This window comes from Pholis gunnellus, assembly GCF_910591455.1.
Source record: "Pholis gunnellus genome assembly, chromosome: 17".
NCBI classification, from domain to species: domain Eukaryota; kingdom Metazoa; phylum Chordata; class Actinopteri; order Perciformes; family Pholidae; genus Pholis; species Pholis gunnellus.
In genome coordinates, this window is record NC_136544.1 from 7,051,701 (window position 1) to 7,070,265 (window position 18,565).

The 18,565-nt window shown below is 45.9% G+C and overlaps 2 protein-coding genes across 2 annotated transcripts; one reads left to right on the top strand and one right to left on the bottom strand.

Annotated features, from left to right (window-relative positions):
• The first annotated feature begins 8,697 nt into the window (after positions 1-8,697).
• mief1 (mitochondrial elongation factor 1) lies at positions 8,698-13,198 on the top strand. The gene is made up of 5 exons (XM_079177629.1): positions 8,698-8,742; positions 8,835-8,988; positions 9,134-9,314; positions 9,648-9,919; positions 10,053-13,198. The coding sequence occupies exons 2-5, from the start codon at positions 8,842-8,844 to the stop codon at positions 10,890-10,892; spliced, it is 1,440 nt and encodes a 479-aa protein (XP_079033755.1). The 5' UTR covers positions 8,698-8,742; positions 8,835-8,841; the 3' UTR covers positions 10,893-13,198.
• A 93-nt stretch (positions 13,199-13,291) lies between these two features.
• napsa (napsin A aspartic peptidase) lies at positions 13,292-17,557 on the bottom strand. The gene is made up of 9 exons (XM_079177630.1): positions 17,404-17,557; positions 16,882-17,029; positions 16,469-16,592; positions 15,832-15,950; positions 15,511-15,710; positions 15,211-15,333; positions 14,732-14,876; positions 14,503-14,601; positions 13,292-13,963 (listed from the first exon to the last, which is right to left on the bottom strand). Exons 1-9 carry the CDS (start codon positions 17,469-17,471, stop codon positions 13,802-13,804), a joined length of 1,188 nt encoding a protein of 395 aa, XP_079033756.1. The 5' UTR covers positions 17,472-17,557; the 3' UTR covers positions 13,292-13,801.
• Between the last annotated feature and the right edge of the window lie 1,008 nt (positions 17,558-18,565).

Below are 18,565 nucleotides of genomic sequence, written 5' to 3' on the forward strand. Positions count from 1 at the left end.
AGTCCTATAAAAGAACAGTACCTGGGATCATCATTTATTATGTCTCTGTTTTTCTCCTTCTCTATTAAGCCTCCTCCATATCAACAGGATGACCCTTCTCAACTACCCTGTTCCAGAGTTGGATGTCACCTTGCAAGAAGTGAGCCGTGTCCTGCAGCTCACTTTAGGTCCTGACCTTTACCCAGAGTTCAAAAGTACGCTGGAACAGCAGAGGGAGCTCCTGCAAGAGGCCCAGAAAAAATGGTCTTTTATTGCTTCAGGCCAAGAGAATTGGGTGACTGAGCAGTTCAAGAGAGGTCTGCTGTCTTGCACTGATCCCCTGCCCACCTCCACTGCCCTCCCTGTTGTTCTTCTTCCTTCAAAGTCAAATAAATGTACCCAGCTGGGGAGGGCAGCCGCTCTGCTTTGGGCAGCAGCAAAGCTGTACAGTGAGCCCATGTTACTGGAGGGCAATGTGCGCATGGAGCGCACACAGCAGTCTGAGGTATTCGCTGCCAGCCGGATTCCTGGAAAGAGTCGAGATGAGATTAAGGTAAGATTACTGGTGAGATAACTGGTAAAATTGAAACAAAAAGGAAAAGTTTATTAATTCTAAATATGCCAGGTCAGCTCTATTTCTAATCTGAAACTTTGTTATTTTCAGGTCTACCCAGATAGCCTCCATGCTATCGTCACCTGTGTTGGAGGTGTGTTCCCTGTTGACATACTGGGGCGTCCCAGCACTGGTGGGCCGGTTTCTGCTCGAGAGTTCATTGACATCTACAACCAGCTGGTTCAGGTGATGGACCAACCCAGAGCAGGAAAACAGAATGATCCCTTTGCCATTTGCAGCCTCTCGGCTCTGGAGCGCAAAGTCTGGGCTGCCACCAGGGAAGAGATCCTGGGGCAAGGAGGGGACGCAGCGGCATCCCTGGGGCTGATGGAGAGTGCCGCGCTGACGCTCTGTCTGGAAGACTGTAACGCTCCCTCTGAACTGGCTGATATCCTCAATGCAGTGAGGCTGGGAGGAGGAGGAGACCGTCCATGTCTGAGATACTATGACAAGGTATTGGGTAGAATCTGGACAACAATTTTAAACCAAGCTAAGATTAGATTCCTCGTCCTCAAACTTTGTTTGTTCTGTGGTCAAATTAGGCAATATACACACAATATCACATTTATACCAGGGTTCACGTATACACTACCAAAGTACCACTTTATTCAAAATAATTCAGTTACACTTTTAGAGAAAATCTCAGTTCATTAAATTTACAACCAGATATTTAATTGCAGCTCATTAAAAGTCAGCATATCTGCCACTTGGACATCCAGTCTCAAAAGTGGACATTAACAAGCTAAGCTAGTAAAATGCTTTGATTTTGAAAAGTGCTAAAATGTAAAAGTAAAGAAATGTAAGTATTCCACAATTAAACTAAATGTGGTCAGAGGTTGCAGTGCTCAATGATTTTCAATGGACTAAAAGAATCAACCGATCTTTATTTCTATATTTTTTGACAGGTGGTGAACCTGGTTGTATTCAACGACAGCACAGCTGGGATGGTGTTTGAGCACAGTGCTGTGGATGGGATGGTGGCAGGGCTCATAACTGAGCATGTGTACAATCTGTCTGAGACTGCTGACTTAGACCTTGTCCAAATGGACAAAGAAAATGTTAATGGGTCTGTCACGGTAAACAATATAAATTCTGTTTGCCCAACATCCCTATCATTCCCCTTCCAAGCAGTAAATGCACCCAAGATGAGTCCTGACTTAAAAGCAACACATCCAGTTCTCACTTTTGATGTGTTGGCCTATCCTGATGTCTTTTCTACTCTCAGAGGGCAGAGAGGCCTCTATGATGCTTGGATTAACTTCTCTTTGCAGCTTTCCTTGAGGAAGACTCTTGGGGAATCTGCTGCCAAGCATATACTTGTAACACCTACCCATATGCGTCACTACGAACATGGCCGTTGTGATCCTACATACTCCATCACCATGCATTCCCTCAAGTTAGTAGGTGCCTTGGCATCTTGCATTGCCTCAGATAACACGATCCAATACACGCCTGAACTCCTACGATTATTCCATGTTGCATTTTTGGAGCATAAGAGCCTCATCAAAAACACCAAAAATGGTAAAGGAGTTGGTCCCCACCTAGCTGCCTTGCGTCGATCGTTGTCACCTGACAACCCACTGAAGAAGTACCTGGACCCCTTTGGATGTCCATCTGTGTACCTCACAGGTACAGATCTGTTGGAGGGCGCGGAATGTGGAGTAGGGAATGTTTATGCCCAAGATCAGCTGGCTGTAACCTACCTTGGGAAGAGAGACAAGGTTCGTATCGTACTTAATGGGAAAGGGAGCTTTGCTTTGGGATTGGAGAAGCTTCAAGAAAGCCTAAAGATAAACCTCAAGTTAGTGATGCTTCTAGCTGTTAGATATGCCATTGCATACCAAATGGGAGCCCTGGAGCCTCCACTGAATCAGAGTCCAACTGAGAATATGAATGGAGAGACAAACCACTGCCCAGGGAGCCAGGACAAGGACAAAACCTGTGTTGACTCCACCTCTGGCATGAGCACAGACTACACTCTGGTGATCCATGGTGGTGCTGGAGAGGAGATGATGCTGAACACTGACGTGATTGGGGTTATTGAGTTTGCTCTACAGACAGCTTTAACCCTTGGATCTCAAGTGCTTCAACAAGGTGGAAGGAGTGTGGACGCAGTTCAGAAGTCAGTAGAAGCTCTGGAAGACTGCTTCTTGTTCAATGCAGGTAAAGGCTCAGTATTCAACAAAGATGGCAAAATTGAAATGGAAGCAACCATTGTGGATGGCAATGCAATGAGGTCAGGATCTGTTGCTTGTGTGCAAAGTGTGAAGAACCCCATAAAAGCAGCAAGATGTGTCATGGAGAAGAGCTCACATTCACTCATCGTGGGAGATGGGGCTGAGGAGTTTCTGAAAGGGTTGGAGGAGAAAGAGAAGCCTGTTGGGGCTGAGTATTTCTACACTGACATGCGTCACAGACAGTTAACTGCAAAGCTCACTGATGGAAAGGCCTCAAAAAACAACCACCCTCAGACAGTTGGAGCTGTGGCCTTGGATCGCTGGAGCAGCTTGGCTGCTGCATCTTCCACAGGTGGGTTGGTCGGAAAGCTGAAAGGGCGAGTTGGGGATACAGCAGTAGTAGGGGCAGGAATATATGCTGATGACAAGTTAGCTATTACCTGCTCTGGAGATGGAGATGTATTTCTGAGGCACACAGTTGCACAGAAAATAGCCAGTCTCTATCAGCACACTGGCTATAGTCTTAGGCAGGCATGTAGAGAAGTGATAGCTGAAAATCTAGATGGGATCTGTGCAGGAATCATTGCTTTGGACACTAAAGGTGATGCCATCATTGAAACAAATGCTGGTGTGATGTTTGTGGCCTCAATGATTGATGGCATTTCCCGTGTAGAGGTCCTCAGGCCACTCAACAGCTTCTCTCATGTGATCTGGGGAACAGATGATCTGGTTGCCTACCTTGATCCCAAGCCCTGGATCCCTGGGTCAACCATTCTGACCAGAAAAAGTCTTAGCGGGGCAAGAAGCATCTTCCAGTTGGCTACACCTGATTTTGTGGCTATGCTACAAGGAGCAAGAGCTGTGTCAAGCTTACTATGTAAGAGATTGGGAGTGCAGCGCTGTGCCTTGGTTTCCAATCCAACCCCTGATCAGCCAGCACAAATCAGAGTTCTTCCTCTTCATGGCCTAGAGCCAAACTGGCAGCCCCATCTTGCAAATGAAGAGGAATTCCAAACTCACGATCCTCGCTACTGCACCTCAAAAAGTGGCCCACGCTGGGATGATGAGGCACTGACTCAGGTTCAAGCCAAGATTAGAAGCGGACTGCCAACACCAAATGCACCTTCTTGCTTTGACTTCTGTGGGGACCCTTCCAATGATAACCTGTTCAGTCGTATTGTACGTGGAGAGCAGCAGCAGTGGAGAGTGTGGGAGGACAGTGAGCATGTTGCCTTCCTGACACCGTACCCAAACACTCCTGGACTAACCGTTGTGGTGCCACGCAAACAACTGTCCAGTGACATCTTCAAACTGGAGGAAGCTGACTACAAAGCACTTATCTTAGCCACTTATAAAGTTGCCAGACTACTGGAAGAGGGGATGAGAGCTCGAGGAGTTGCACTGATCTTTGAGGGCCTTGAGATTGATTATGCCCATGCCAAGCTTATCCCTCTGTTACCCTCACCAGATGGCACTAAGACTGCTGATCTGCAACCAGAGTTCTTCCACAGCTACCCTGGATATGTGTCATCACTGGATGGCCCAGCTGCTGACCCAGAGGCCCTCAAAGGGATACACTCAAAAATCACCCACTGCAGGCCTTCTCACTCATGGCAAGACCCTCAGTCTCACTCCACACTTGCCATCAAGAGCCAGTGGTATCGCAACCTGTTCCAGATTCAAAACACTCTCTTTCACAGCACAGTGGAATATTTCCACTCTTCCTGCCAGTACTCCTATGCTCTAACTCCTCTGACCACAGACACCATCTCCTCACCAATGGGCTTGGGATCGGACTCAGAACCAGTTTCTGTTAACCTGCTGGGCCAGGACATCTACTTGGCTGACTCAATGCAATTTGTACTTGAATACTTCCTTCGCTTCCAGGAGAACCTGCCGGGGACGTACTACATATCTTCCAGCTTCAGAGGGGAAGATCCTGATGCGACTCACTTGAACCAGTTCTACCATGTGGAGTGTGAACTGTTGGGTGACATGGACAAAGCCATTTCTACAGCAGAAGGATACTTGGCTCATCTCACCAAGTCCATGTTGAAGAAACACTCTGATATGATCCTCAACACTGCCGGGACCCTTACGCATGTCAAAGCCATGCTGAGTAAGCTGGATGGCAAAACTCCTCTGCCAAGAGTCCCTTTGGACCAGGCCATTCCCATGATGCCCTCCGCTGACTGCTTAGAGTGGGTACAAGATGGCCAGCCGCAGTTTGGCAGAAAGCTGACACGCAAAGGAGAGCAGGTTTTGATAGAGAAATATGAAGGTGCTGTTTGGCTGACTGAGATGGACCATCTAGGGGTTCCCTTCTACCAGGCCTATGTGGAGGGCACTGGGCGGTGCAAAGCAAAAGCCGCTGACCTTCTCCTGGGGCTGGGTGAGACTCTGGGTCTCGGTGAACGTCATTCCACCCCAGAGATGGTAAAGGAGGCCCTCAGGCACCATGCAGTGCCAGAGCAGTCCTACAAATGGTACATTGACATGCGGCAAGTGAAACCACTCCACACCAGTGGATGGGGCATGGGGACGGAGCGCTATTTGTGTTGGCTGCTTCAGCATGATGACATCAGAGATATACATATCATTCCTAGGATGAAAGGAATGAAGTACATGCCCTGATCAGAAGTATTCCACAGGTCTGCAGGCCCTTAGATGTTATATACTTGTAATAATGGGGCCAACAAGAAAAATACCCTATGGATTATAACCATAAAATGTGTCATTAATCCAGATCTTTGGACTTTTATCTAGCTTTTAGTGTTTTATAATCATCACCAGTGATATTAATTGTAGTGCCCAGTCCTGGAGAAAACTTTCCACAGTCCTTAATCTTATCTAAACCTTGTACCCGTGTTTCTAAAAAATGGAGGTAGGAGTTGAATTTAGGTTACAGGAAGGAAATAAGCAGTTGTTTCTTAAATGTTAACATTGAAGAGTTGGTTTCATTTCATAGTGGTAAAGCTTTTGCATCGATGTACTGCAAATTGATAATTTTTCTAACTACCAATAACATGAAAGAAAATATTTGTTTAAGTCCTTACATGGTGTACTATCATTAATGCAATGAAATGATTTGCTTTGTTTTATAACCGTCTTTGTATATAAAGAATTTCTGTGAAAGTCATATACATTATGTTTCATTCCTCTTCTTATTGATGATTTGCAGCTATCAGGCACCATCTGGATGTATTACTGACAAGGTCAATGGGACCTGTTCCATAAAACCTCCAATCATGGTGATCTCACACCGTCATTGGTCCCTAGGCACAGGGAGAAATATCACAAAGCTAAAATATTTGTGTGTGTGTATAATTGTATGTGTGTGTGTTTGTGTGTAAATGCACCATTGATGATAATGAATGACAGGATAGTGTGACATTGGTAAAGAGATTTATGATTTTTTCTTGGCACCAGATTTCAAAGAAAACAAGCTCATCTTTCACCAATTCAAGGGCACTTTTTACCACACCCAACCCCACCCATTAGTGATGCTGGTCTGGTCAGAGGTGAAACAGGCATGACATTTTCGATGCGAGAAAGCATTGGAACACTGCATTTCAGTCTAATGTTCAGTAATTATTTTAAATGACTACAGATCTGATTGGTTGATTTCACAACAACTTATCAGTGTGTCACTGTTGCATGCATGACCAATATGCTGAAAGTGCTGGAACTCTGCATTGATCTGCAAAGATGGGTCACCATTACCACCAATACTCTGCTACAGAATGTTCTGATCATAACTAAAACTTAAAAGATGATTATTTGTATTTTTGCTTTATAAACTGTATGATATTTGCATTGAAATATCATGGTTTGGGACAAATTGTTTCACTAATTAAGAATGCACACACAATTTTTCTCACACACACAAATACCAATGTTAACACTCATAAATACCCCGTAAAGCAGGTTCACCAGCATTGCTCCTTTAACCTCATTAAGAATGTTTGAAGCTCTGAAGATGTGACTCATCCCATCATGTCTCCTCAAGGTAACGTTGCAAAGGCTTCCATTGAACCTGAAATTCAACCTTTGCATAAGGTTGGTTCCCTCTATTCCATCAAATATCAAGACAATGTTTATGAAAAAAATCCCACAGCAAGTCCAACAGTATGGGCATTAAAGGTTCAAACCTCTCTGGCTTGTGATTTGCATGTGACCGTCTGATATAAAACAAACACCATAAGACCCAACATTTCCATCCTTATGGGACATTATGTTGACTATTATACCAAACACATTTTGTACTGTAAACCATTTACATCGTTGGCATGGTGGAGTTGTAACTTTAAGCATCAACCACCTGATATGACATCTGAACAGTAACACCATCTGGCAACATTTGTGTGGTGAAAATAGAAAAACTGTGCAGGATGCTCAGTTGTAGCTCTTTATCTTTTATAGACCGTAATATGTTGTAATTACTTTCCTGTGGGATATCATAGATATTTCAGGTGAACCATCAAGTATTTTTTCTAAAAAGAATGACCATAACCCCACTCTGTCTATATCACAGTCTCACTTTATATTAATTGATCGTAGCAACAACCAGAAGTAATTATTATATCATAAAAAGTCTACAATACACAAATATGAATTTTCACAATTCTTGAATGTAAACAGATAATTAGTAAAGAATAGTACAGGAGTAAAGTAATAATAAATCAATTATATCAAATTGTAAAATGTATTGTTATAAAAGGATATAACCCGGATGTAGTACGTGAGTAGTCCACTATCTGTTTCCGGTTGTCAGTGTCGGATCTGACCCCCGGCTTGAGATGAGCCCTACTGCTGTCTGAAGCTTAAGACATAATCATCTCTGGTCTAATTTCTGAAACGTAGGTATCTGCGGTTTTTTTTCATAGTTTGTGTACTTGTATTCTTGCTTCCACTGTATCTTCCGCTCTTTTTCTGTGAGTGTGTCTTGTCAATAAGGCTGGCTAAAGGTAAGGTCAGCGCTTTCGTAGCCTTACAGCTAGTTAGCGTGTTAAGCTAACGTGCTAAGAGTGAGTGAATGTGTGACTTTCCGCTGAGACAGCCATTTTCTAAAGACTAAATTAACCTCGCCAGATTACAATGACAGTATTTCACGTCGGGTAGAGGCAACAGTCACATGACAGTAGTTAGAAATAAGGGAGACAGAGAGCCACGATGTTAAGCTCCGTGGTCACATTTGGATGGTTGCTAATGCTAACATTAAGCAGCATTGCAGTCTCTACTAGCCGACAGTGTGAACCGTTGGTGCTCTCCAACAGACGACATACAAACTGGCAAAGGAGCAGCTAGTTTTAAACCTTTTGTTAAAAGGTGGCTTGCTCTTAAATGTAAATGTAATATATTACCTACTTTTCTCTAAAGGCAGAGACAGATTGGACAAAATAATTGCTGCATTAGTCATGGATGAATTTTGGGTTTTTGTTTTTGATACCTAAATACTAATAGTGATAATCAACCAAGAGTGAGAGGCAGGTAACCTAACCTGAGCCGTCTTTATGATTTGTAAGTGCTTTCTAACATTATAGATACGGTTGTGTCATCCTATTCGCTCATTGCATCAAACAAAATGAGGCAGCTTTGCTGTCTCTCACGTCGGTTCCTTCATCACGTGACTTCTGCTCTCCTCTCCCCAGGACCCAGGGTGTCCCCCCACTCCATGTGTAGTCCCTAATGGGCGGCTGGTCTCGCTGTGCCGTGCTGGAGCTGTACCGGGCGCTGCTCCGCGCAGGCCGTCACCTTCAGTACACCGACCGCAATTACTACCGCCGCGCCGTGGCTCGCGAGTTCCGCCGCTGCCAAACCCTGACGATACCCGAAGATAAGGAGGTCGCGCTGAGGAGAGGCCAGTTCTTCCTCAACAGCCGATTGGGCGGGCTTATGTAGGGGGTGGGGGGGGGAAGGGGTCCCGGGTCATCTGCAGGTGGTTCAAAGATCATCTGGAGGTGTATCACGCAGGTGGGTTTCAATATTCAATCAGTGCCCCTGAGCTACGCAACAGAACAAAGTCCTCCTGTCTTACTCTCTGTCTTTGTCTCCTCTGTTTTCAGTGGAAGGATGGCGGGGGTGAACGGAGACCGCAAGGGGAAGAAAGATGACAATGGGATTGGCACAGCCATTGACTTCATGCTTTCCAATGCCAAGCTTGTGCTGGGAGTGGGAGGAGCGGCCATGCTCGGCATTGCGACGCTGGCTGTCAAAAGAGTAAGTGAGAGGCGATTTATCTCCCAACGTTTCTTTATCTTCTCGCCCCTCCACTCCCACGTGTGATGACGGGGGGTAAAACGCTCTTACTGCAGCGTCCATACCGCCGTGACCGATGTGCTCACAACAAGTCTTTGTTGTGCAGATGTATGACCGGGCCATAAGTGCGCCCACCAGCCCCACCAATATCGAGCCGACGGGACAGAGAAGCTGGGAGGAGCCCGCCTGGATGGGTTCGTCGCCGCGGGTACTCAACCGTGACATGAAGTCCACAGTTAGCAGGTCGCTACAGTCTCTGCCCACTTCCTCACATGCTTTTGAACCAGGTGAGGAAACGTGTGTTTACCATGCTGTCTCGTGCAGTATTGACATGCCTGTTTTGTGGTATCGACTTTCAGCCAGCTGTCATTTTATTTGTTGACAGACGGCCTATTTGGAGGATTCTTGCTCTTCCTTTACAGTGGGTGTCGGCTCCCTGTTGCACAGTTGTTAGTCCGCCAGCTGTTTTTATATTAGTTTGATGTGATGTAGTTGAACCTTTCTCAAATACGGTTGAAGCCCCTTAATTTAGTATTTGTAGATTCATTCCTCTCATGTATTTTTCAACTTTGCCCACTTCCTCCTTTTTCAAAACTTTAAACCTCTTCTAATCTCCCCAGACTGTCTGCGGAGGGCTGTGGGTCGAGCTGCCGTGGGAGGCAGCGGCACCACTCAGTCAGACCTGCAGCGGGCCCGAATGCGTCTGTCGCTGCAGGAACATCTGTGGGAGTTCTACCAAAATAACGTAAACATCCCGACCGAGGAGCAGGCTGTGGCACGGAGGGCTGCGTTGGACATCTGTGCCGAACTCAGAGTGTTCCTCCACGCCAAACTGCCCGACATGCCTCTCAGAGAGATGTACCTGAGTGGCAGTCTGTATGATGACCTGCAGGTAAGAGATTACTTACATCTGACCCTACTTTGAGACAAAATAATCTTAATTTCAACTCTGAGCCGAGAAAGCATTTGGTTTGTAAAAATCTTCAGCCCGCTGTGCTTTTCTCCGCTTTCTTCCATCTTTTTAGGTGGTGACAGCGGACCACGCCCAGCTCATGGTGCCTCTTATCTTGGAGAAGAACCTGTGGTCGTCCATCCCCGGGGAGGACACCATCATGAATGTTCCCGGTTTCTGGCTCGTCCGCAGGGAGAATCTGGAGTATTTCCCACGGAGCAGCAGCTACTGGGACCGCTGCATGGTCGGAGGCTACCTCTCCCCTAAATCGGTCCTCGAGGTCTTTGACAAGCTTGTGGCCGGCTCCATCAACTGGCCAGCCATAGGGAGTGTCCTCGACTACATCATTCGTCCCGTGGTTCCCTCAGAAACGCTGACCCTGGAGGTGCAGTACGAGACGGACCGGAAACTAAACGTGGACTTCCTACCGTTACTCGTGATGGAGGACGGAACCTCGCTGATCGCTAAACCGCACCGACTCGCCGCAGAGCGGCACGGAAACCTGTGGCGGCAGAGCTTCCGCGTGACTGAGACGGCGCGACTCAGGGCCCTGGACCAGGAGGACGGTGGCTGCCGATGCGCCTGCCTGAAGCTGGCCAAGGCCGTGTGCAAGCTCAACCCCGCCCTGAACCGGCTCAACGCCAGCCAGCTCACCAACGCCATCTTGTTGCTCTGCGAAAAAGAAGGCGACTGGACACAGGAGGCGCTGGCCGACCGCTTCCTGCAGCTGCTCCGAGCGCTAGTGGGACACCTAGAGTCAGGGAGGCTGCTGTGCGCCCTCAGCCCTAAAGTGAACTTATTCTGTGAGCTGACTGAACAGGAAGTGGACGAGCTGGGGTACACGCTCTACTGCGCCCTCTCGGATCCCGAGGGGCTGCTGAGGACTGCTGTGGCCCAGCCGTCCCATCCCTGACAACCTCGTGCAACAACGTCACTACACAGCAACGCGGCAATGAAACGTCAACCACTGGTTAGTGGGCAATGGTGACCTCTAGCCATAATGAGGCTCCTGGGGAGGAAAAAAAAAAACGACAACAGCATGGAATCATCCTCGGCCTCTTCAGTCTTAAATGCCGTCAGTGAGAAAGTGTGACGCGCACACAGAGTAGCAGCTACTTAGTCTCGAGATCCGCGTGAGCCTTGACTTAAAAGCTGCATGTGGTGTCATCATGCAAATACTATTTTAATCTTTGAAAGTGGAGGCCCATGGGATTTCATGGCTCTCACTAAAGCCAATGTATTAATGAAGTTACGGTTAGACGTGATGTCGGGTTCTAATGAGCTGCATTGGTTGGTCCGTGTCAAAATGTAGGCCTGCGTCCTCACTGAGCTCTTTTGAACCTGTTGGAGAGGGTTTTAAGTCTTTTCCTCTGTTTTGAGATGGATCCAAGCCACTGTGTCGAGGGGTAGGGTGTGACGTTGATTGTGTGTATGCCAACCTAAAAGCTAATAAATTGTTGATCAGCCCAAAGAGACCAGTTAACCGTCTTTTCATGCTCCTTTTTTGCTACCGCACATAATATGAAATACTGCCAGAGTTCAGTTTGAATAACTTCATTAATACAGTGGCTGCGTGCAGAATGTATGTCCATGTTCCCAGGGATCTTTGAAAACAGACGGGCTGTGATGGGAATGTGTGCGGCTTGCATGTGTTATCTACCTAAATCTAGAAATCAAACCGGTGAATATACAATGAGTTATATGTTGTCTTATTTGTAATATTTCCCACCGTTCCAACTATGAATCGGATGTAGAGTTCGGAACGTGCAACCATTTATGGAAATGTCTGACTTGTCCGTGATCGTGACATTTGAACAATACAGCGCCACCATATTCTCACTTATTTTGGCGAGAACAGAAAAGATCTTCATGTGACTGTCCGTCCATCTAATACTTTGTTTATGAAAAAGAGGTTCTTCAGTCTCACATTTATTGCTTTGGTGCACGGGTCTAATATGCTTTACCTCATTTTAAAATATATATATATATATTTTACGACCTCCGTCACGGGTTATTTTGCACTGTCAAATGTTAGTAAGTTGGTCAAAAATGTCTCTGTGGGACATTCTGAAAGTGCTTTTGTCGAATGGTTTTTGCTTTATTTAAAATGTTAGTCCCTCTCTTTCCCTCGAGGTCATTTCCTTCAGTATTGACGGGACACTTCAGTTTTTCACTGTCTGTCTCTCTCAGCAGTGACCAATCACACACTGCTGTAAACATGGGAATAACTCAGAATTCCTCTCAGTATTAACTTCCTGGCCTGATTGCAGCGAGAGCACGGAGCCCGTTACCGCTGTAGTTTATGTGTCTGTGTGTGCACACCGGTTCCCGTCCACATTAAACCTGATCCATGTATAGGTGCACCAGACACGGATTAGTGCAGTAAGCGAGGCCTCGACACACAGGACGGGCTGCTGGTACATGAAGTGTTTGGCACCAACAACGTGTGGTGGTGCAGGTGGTGGTGCAGGCTTGTCCGGTCGTGTATTGTTGGATTACAGGTGCTAACTTCTTTGAGATCATGATCTGATTGAGAGGGATTGACTCACTGATCCTCAGTTATATAAAAGCAGCTTCGGCGCAGGACACAGTGTGCGGAGTCACAACAATAGCTGTGACTCTCTTTAAATGAATAACCCCGAAACATGTCAAAAATAACCACGCGGTTGCTCTTCGTTCTCACGTTTAGCCTTAGACTGAAAATTAAACGCAGTGATGTGGAGCAAGTGTCCCCTCAGTTTGTAGTGTTCAATATACAGGGATTGATTTAGTCCGGTTGTGCATTCAGTTAAACAATAATCATCCAGATAGTAACGGAGAAACAGGTGACTATTTTTGTATTTATTGTACATTTATAACCAAAATAAGAGCCCATTATTTATTTGCATAAAGCGTCGCTTATTGTGCTTTGTTGTGGATGTGCTGATCTAAAGTGAATCCACAGTAGCTTTGTTTGCATATTAAGCGTCTTCCTCAGCAGACCTACTTCATGCTACAAATGGCTGCTGTGCTGGCGGGAGGAGACTCACTGTGTCACATTCGTGATGTTGTAAAACAAAAACCCAAAGTAGATCACTAGCTCTGCCTTGTGGAGTTCATACTAGCCATATTCTGTTGCATGCTGTGTATTCTTCCCCAGCTTTTTTTTATTTTTTTCCCAGTTCAGCTCTGGAGGTGAACCTTGCAGCACTTTGTATACTTCATTAAAATGTTAAGTTACATTCTGTAGGTTGATCTGTGCTTGATTTGATTTAAGGATTGAGTGTGAAAGACTTACTGTTACATGATGAATGATCAGTGGAAACAAATCCATTCAAAGTTTGACAAATCAAGTTTTATTCAGTGATGTTTGGTATAAAATTCACATAGCCGGTGTGCAAAAGCAGCCCCGATTATGATATCCATCATTAGACATCGGCAACTCGGAATGATCTGATTAAATCAAAAGCAGCTTCACAGACAAGTGCAAGAAACAGAGTTAAGCAGTTCAATAAGGACTCTGTGGATTCTGTTCAGTGGGACAGAACAGCCTCCTTCCTCGCTAGAATGTGTGGAGATAAATATTAATGTAGCATCCATACTTGCTCATCAGCAGCCAGATTCCTCATGGAAACCTCATTATTACAAGCAGGTGTGAGATATTTATGTGGCAAGCCAGGTTCTTCAGTGATGTACAGAAACCACTCGATGCTTTGGATTGCTGCAAAATGAAATTAACGGAACGTTTATGATGAAATTTAGCTTTGCTCAGTGCAACCTTGAAATCACAAACACTGCTAGAAAAAGGAGAAGTGCGACACGTTTCACACAGTGTTCAGTCAACTACTTGGCCGGGGCAAACCCCACACGATCGGCGGCCCGGTCGAACACGGTGTAGTACTTCCCGATGAACACGTCTCCCAGGATCCACAGGGGCCCGGCGGGGGGCGGGATATCCATGGCCATGAAGCCCGACAGACAGATGGATGCACCCATCTGAGTCTCCTGCAGCAAAGAGGAGAAACGTCTTGTTTTCAGTTGTGCAAAAGTAAAAAAGATTGGGTCACACGTTTGACCCAAGTGTGTCTGAATAATGTCTCAATACACCGAGGAGATAGAATATTAAAACACCCGTCAATATAATGCAGACAAACACATCAAGCCCATGATTAAAACTCAACTATATAATGAGACAAATCAACAAAACTGAACATTTAAAAAAAAAGGCGAAGGCTGGCAATGTCCTATAGTTATCAAATCCCATGAAGTGCTTTAATCCGTCTAAATGAACTACAACGGCCATGTGCGTCAAGTAAGGGACACAGTGCAATGCTGTGACTCACTGATGTGTTCTATAATAAACAGTGGAAGTCTACGGCTCAGGAGAATAAGCCGCCGTCTTTCGCTACACAAACACACTTGTAAAAAGGATCAATGAATGCATTGTTGGTTTTGGTAAGTAAACACCTTTTAATTGGTTTAAATAACTGGCAGTGACTACATTTAAAAAAAAAAAAAAAAAGGTCATCCATGAGTGAATCTACCTTCATGACATAATCCTCTCCAGTCAGGTTGAACATCTTCCCTCCAATGTTGAAGGCGATGGCGGGGAGGGATGGGATCCTCTCACAGTCGATCCAGTACTAGAGCAGAGGGAGAGGAGAAGGCGCTGGAATGATCTCAAGAGTCCCAAAGTGAGCGAGCGCTCCAGTGTTTAAAAAGTCACATCTGGGATACAAGTACATCACAGCTGTTGTTATGCGTCAGCGCTACCTCTCCCATCAGCAGGGGCAGAGCTCCGATGGCTTTCTGCAGCGCTCTGACTTCCGCCACAGGACCTACAATTAAGGACGTTCCCGTGTCGATAATAGCCTGGCAACCGGCTTTGCAGAGAGTCAGCTGGTCGCCGACATCAACTCTGCAGGGCGGGGCGGGGCGGGGCGGGGCGGGGCGACAAAAAAGGTACCAGTTACCTCCAACACCGGCTAAGAAATATGTTGCCGTGCAGCTTGTAAGACCGAGAGAACACTCATTTAAAACTCATTTTTCATGCATGCACATGAGTCATGACTGCGGTAGAAATGTATTAGACATTAAGGAATGTATGACACGGGCCTGGTCACGGTTTGGTGTCTTGAGAGGCCTCACAGTCACTCACACTGGGCTCCCAGTTAGAATACCATTTTCAGTTACTTCATTATTTCAGTTCCTTCTAATAACACCAATAATAGCCACACAGGGTTCTTTCTCACCCGCTCACTTGGATCTGCCAGTAGGCCTTTCGGGTGACGTTGACATAGTGCAGGTCTCCGGTGTAGTGCTGGGGGTCTGTCCCACCCAGCATCAGCTCTCCTCCTACAGCTGCTTTTGGGTCTCTAAGAGACAGGGGGGGCGGGGCAGACAGACATGACTTACTGCATAAACAATAACCATGTGTGCCACTGGCGGCACCACAAGGTCTCTGACCAACAGTTAAACCAAAACACAAGGCAGCGATTAGATTATTATTATTATTGATGTGATTGGAGCTCGTTCTTCCGTCGGACACCAACCTGCTGATGTAGAAAGAGAAAATGTTCTGGGGCAGCAGCTTGGCCGCCATGGCCGTGTCAAACACCGGGGTGACTTTGGCGACTGATATGGAGGGGTAGGCCATGCCCAAGACCCCGTCGAACCGGGCCACTGCGAACGTAATGCCGGGCTGCTTCACCGCTTCACCAAACTGCTGGCCAGGAACAGGCATCCCTGCAATCTGCAAGGAGGAGAGACGTCAATGTCTTTTAATGAACTGATGGGAATGGCGTGACCGCTATGATTGAGTTATGCCGTTTAAAACAGACGAGGTCATGCGAGTGAGCGTTTCTCAAACTCACAGAGACGGTGTCTCCGCTGATGAAGCCAGACAAGCTGCCTCGGCCGTACCGGATGGAGAACGCTGTGCCGTTCTTGACGAACGTGCTCGACTTCTTCGAGTTGTAGCGATGGTGAATCCCTAAAGAGAGAGAGCGAGAGCGAGAGAGAGCAATCTGTCAAACATGATATTCCACAGCATTTATAGATTCAGGACACAAAATAATGTTTGTGATAAATACACCATTAACAGTTTGAAAGCAGAGCCAGACGGGTGACACGGGCCTCCCTGTAGAAAGATACGGAAAACAACTACAAAGAGGCACCAAACTACTACAAAGACACACATAACTACTAAAAAAAAAAACTACAAAGAGACAGTTTTGTGTCTCTTTGTTTATTTGACTTCTATTTGTTACACTGAATAACCAATTTAGCTATAAATAATGCAGTTAATTATCATTAATAGAGTCTCAACAATTTGTACTCGTGTCCTTGATGGGTCCCCTTCTTTGAAGCAGGCATACTTCAGATATAAAAAGCAAACTCTAAAAGGGAATAAAGAAGAAGTGTGACATTTTAGTCACTACTGCGTGGTAAATACAGCAAGCATCTTTTAGGGGAAGTGGCCCACAGATAGATGCTGAATGAGTCACTCACAGCAGGCCAAGTCAAAGAAAGAGCAGTGGATGGAGGGCACCCAGAGGTTGGAGGAGCCGGTGTCAAACAGCACAGTGAAGTCCTGCGGGGGGGTGCCGATGCTGATCACCCCGTAGTACTGGGCCTGAGGAGACAGTCGATTAACGCTGAGATCTGCTGAGCAACCACCACCACATCTGCAGCAGAAGACATTCAACTTTCAAACCCAAAGCATGCACAGGTGTAACTAATATAGAGTATTTGATCTGGGTTGTCCACTCTGTTTAAAGTCAGAGGCATGATGGAAACCTATGATAAGGGGGATGTCTAAATCTAATACTGCCATCATTCCCACTCGCTCACTATGAACCTCAGTGAGTTTCTGAGGTTGCTGACATCAGGGCTTGAACTGCTACTTGAAGTAGAAGACATACATCCATGAAGTTGGTCAGCCTCTCTGCGGGCACAGCGGGGGAGCTGTCCGGCGCTCCGGTGCGCCTCGCTAAAGCCCGGAGCTCCTCCACAGACATCCCATTGTCGCTCATCAGGCGCCGCAGGCTCCTGGTTTTATGAAGTGGCACTCTGCAGATGAGGAAAACGTAATTATTGAATTAAATGTCTCGGGGGCGCGCGACCACTCGCGTGTGACAGACTACTTCCTGGTACAGAGTTTACGTTCACGCGAAGTTTGTAACGGTTTAAAGTGCAGAGATGGCATCATCTCACGTGCACTGGAGACATTATTGCAGGTGAATACTTAAAAAAAAAGTAATTGGAAACACGTGAGGCTAACATCACCAGAGAACAAGACAAGGAAGTTATCACACGCGCGCGCACACATTACCTTGCGTTCAACAAAGACCGCTTGTCTGCTGCTATGAAATGATATAGGATGTAATGCAACGTTAATATTAGCTCACTCTTGTTGCCAAAATCAGCTGATAAAAAGTATTTACCTGAATATGGCGGCGCTTTGTGTTATCAGCAGCGCCCCGATGAAACTAAATATCCTCAGCCGTGTCATTTCGGTCCTTGTATAAATACACACTTTTGAAATGTTTCTGATACTAACGAGCGCACCAACTCACAGGTCACTGTTGCAAATGACGCAGAACTCTAAGTGAAAGCACTTCGGCAAAGTCCGCCTTTACTCGGTTTCCCCCGTTTTGTGGCGCAGCGATTGGAGGAAAATAATCAGTGAGGTGCTCCTATTGGTGGAAGACGATGGCCATCATCCCGCATTACAAACCGGTGGACCGGGGCTGTTGCGGTCACGAGTTGACAGGGAAACTACTGATGGGGCACATACTAGCACATTGTGTTAATGTTTGCAACTGCAGCTGAGAAAACGTTTCATATAATAGAAAACATTCTTTTAACAGTTCACAGAAATACCTTTCCACAGAGAATCTAAAAAAAACTAATTCACAGACTAAATCCTAAGGAACTAAGTCTGCTGTTGGCCTCGGCTTTATCAAATCTCTTCTCAAAAATAATTGTGTGGGTTTGGGACGCCTAATGAATGGCAATGCCACCTCTCCTTATTACATTAAAGAGGTACTCCAGGTGTTTAGGATTGCAATTCCATTAAATGTGGGCCTTGGTAGATAAAGATTATACAATTTTGGTTAACACTTTTAGTGTCTAACATAGATTAAGCTTCAAAAACACCAGATCCTACACATCCCATAATGCAGCCCGATAGCATCTTTTGTTACACCTTGTTATACACGCTCCATGTCTCTTTATTAAAGGGGCCCTCCACTGAGAGTCAGGGAAGGTCCAATGAAAAATGCGTTGAAGTCCAGTGTTTTTGGAGTTTGAGCCCTACGAGGGAGTTAAAAGTCAAGACATGTCTGCCTGCGCTGCTGCAATTCAAGCTATTCTTTTCCATATCTGTCTCTTGCAAATCCCCCAATTGGAGTATTTATTTAAAAATAAATGGTCTCCAACCCACAGTATATAGACACAGGAGAGGCCTGGCTGCCTTTGGCTTTAAGATGCTTACCTCTATATTAATATGTCCCTGCATGCTATAAGTCTGGCTGTGGACCGCTGCTGCATGTCATAAGTCCCCTCTTACCCCGTATTATCAAAATAAAGATAACACTGCAAGTG

Coding starts and splice junctions, on each gene's coding strand:
- mief1 (XM_079177629.1), top strand. CDS start 8,842: ATGGCGGGGGTGAACGGAGACCGCAAGGGGAAGAAAGATGACAATGGG. Junction 8,989..9,133: donor CGACGCTGGCTGTCAAAAGA/GTAAGTGAGAGG, acceptor TTTGTTGTGCAG/ATGTATGACCGGGCCATAAG. Junction 9,920..10,052: donor GTCTGTATGATGACCTGCAG/GTAAGAGATTAC, acceptor CCATCTTTTTAG/GTGGTGACAGCGGACCACGC.
- napsa (XM_079177630.1), bottom strand. CDS start 17,471: ATGACACGGCTGAGGATATTTAGTTTCATCGGGGCGCTGCTGATAACA. Junction 15,951..16,468: donor TTTCTTTGACTTGGCCTGCT/GTGAGTGACTCA, acceptor CTCTCTCTTTAG/GGATTCACCATCGCTACAAC. Junction 14,877..15,210: donor TGGCAGATCCAAGTGAGCGG/GTGAGAAAGAAC, acceptor CCCGCCCTGCAG/AGTTGATGTCGGCGACCAGC.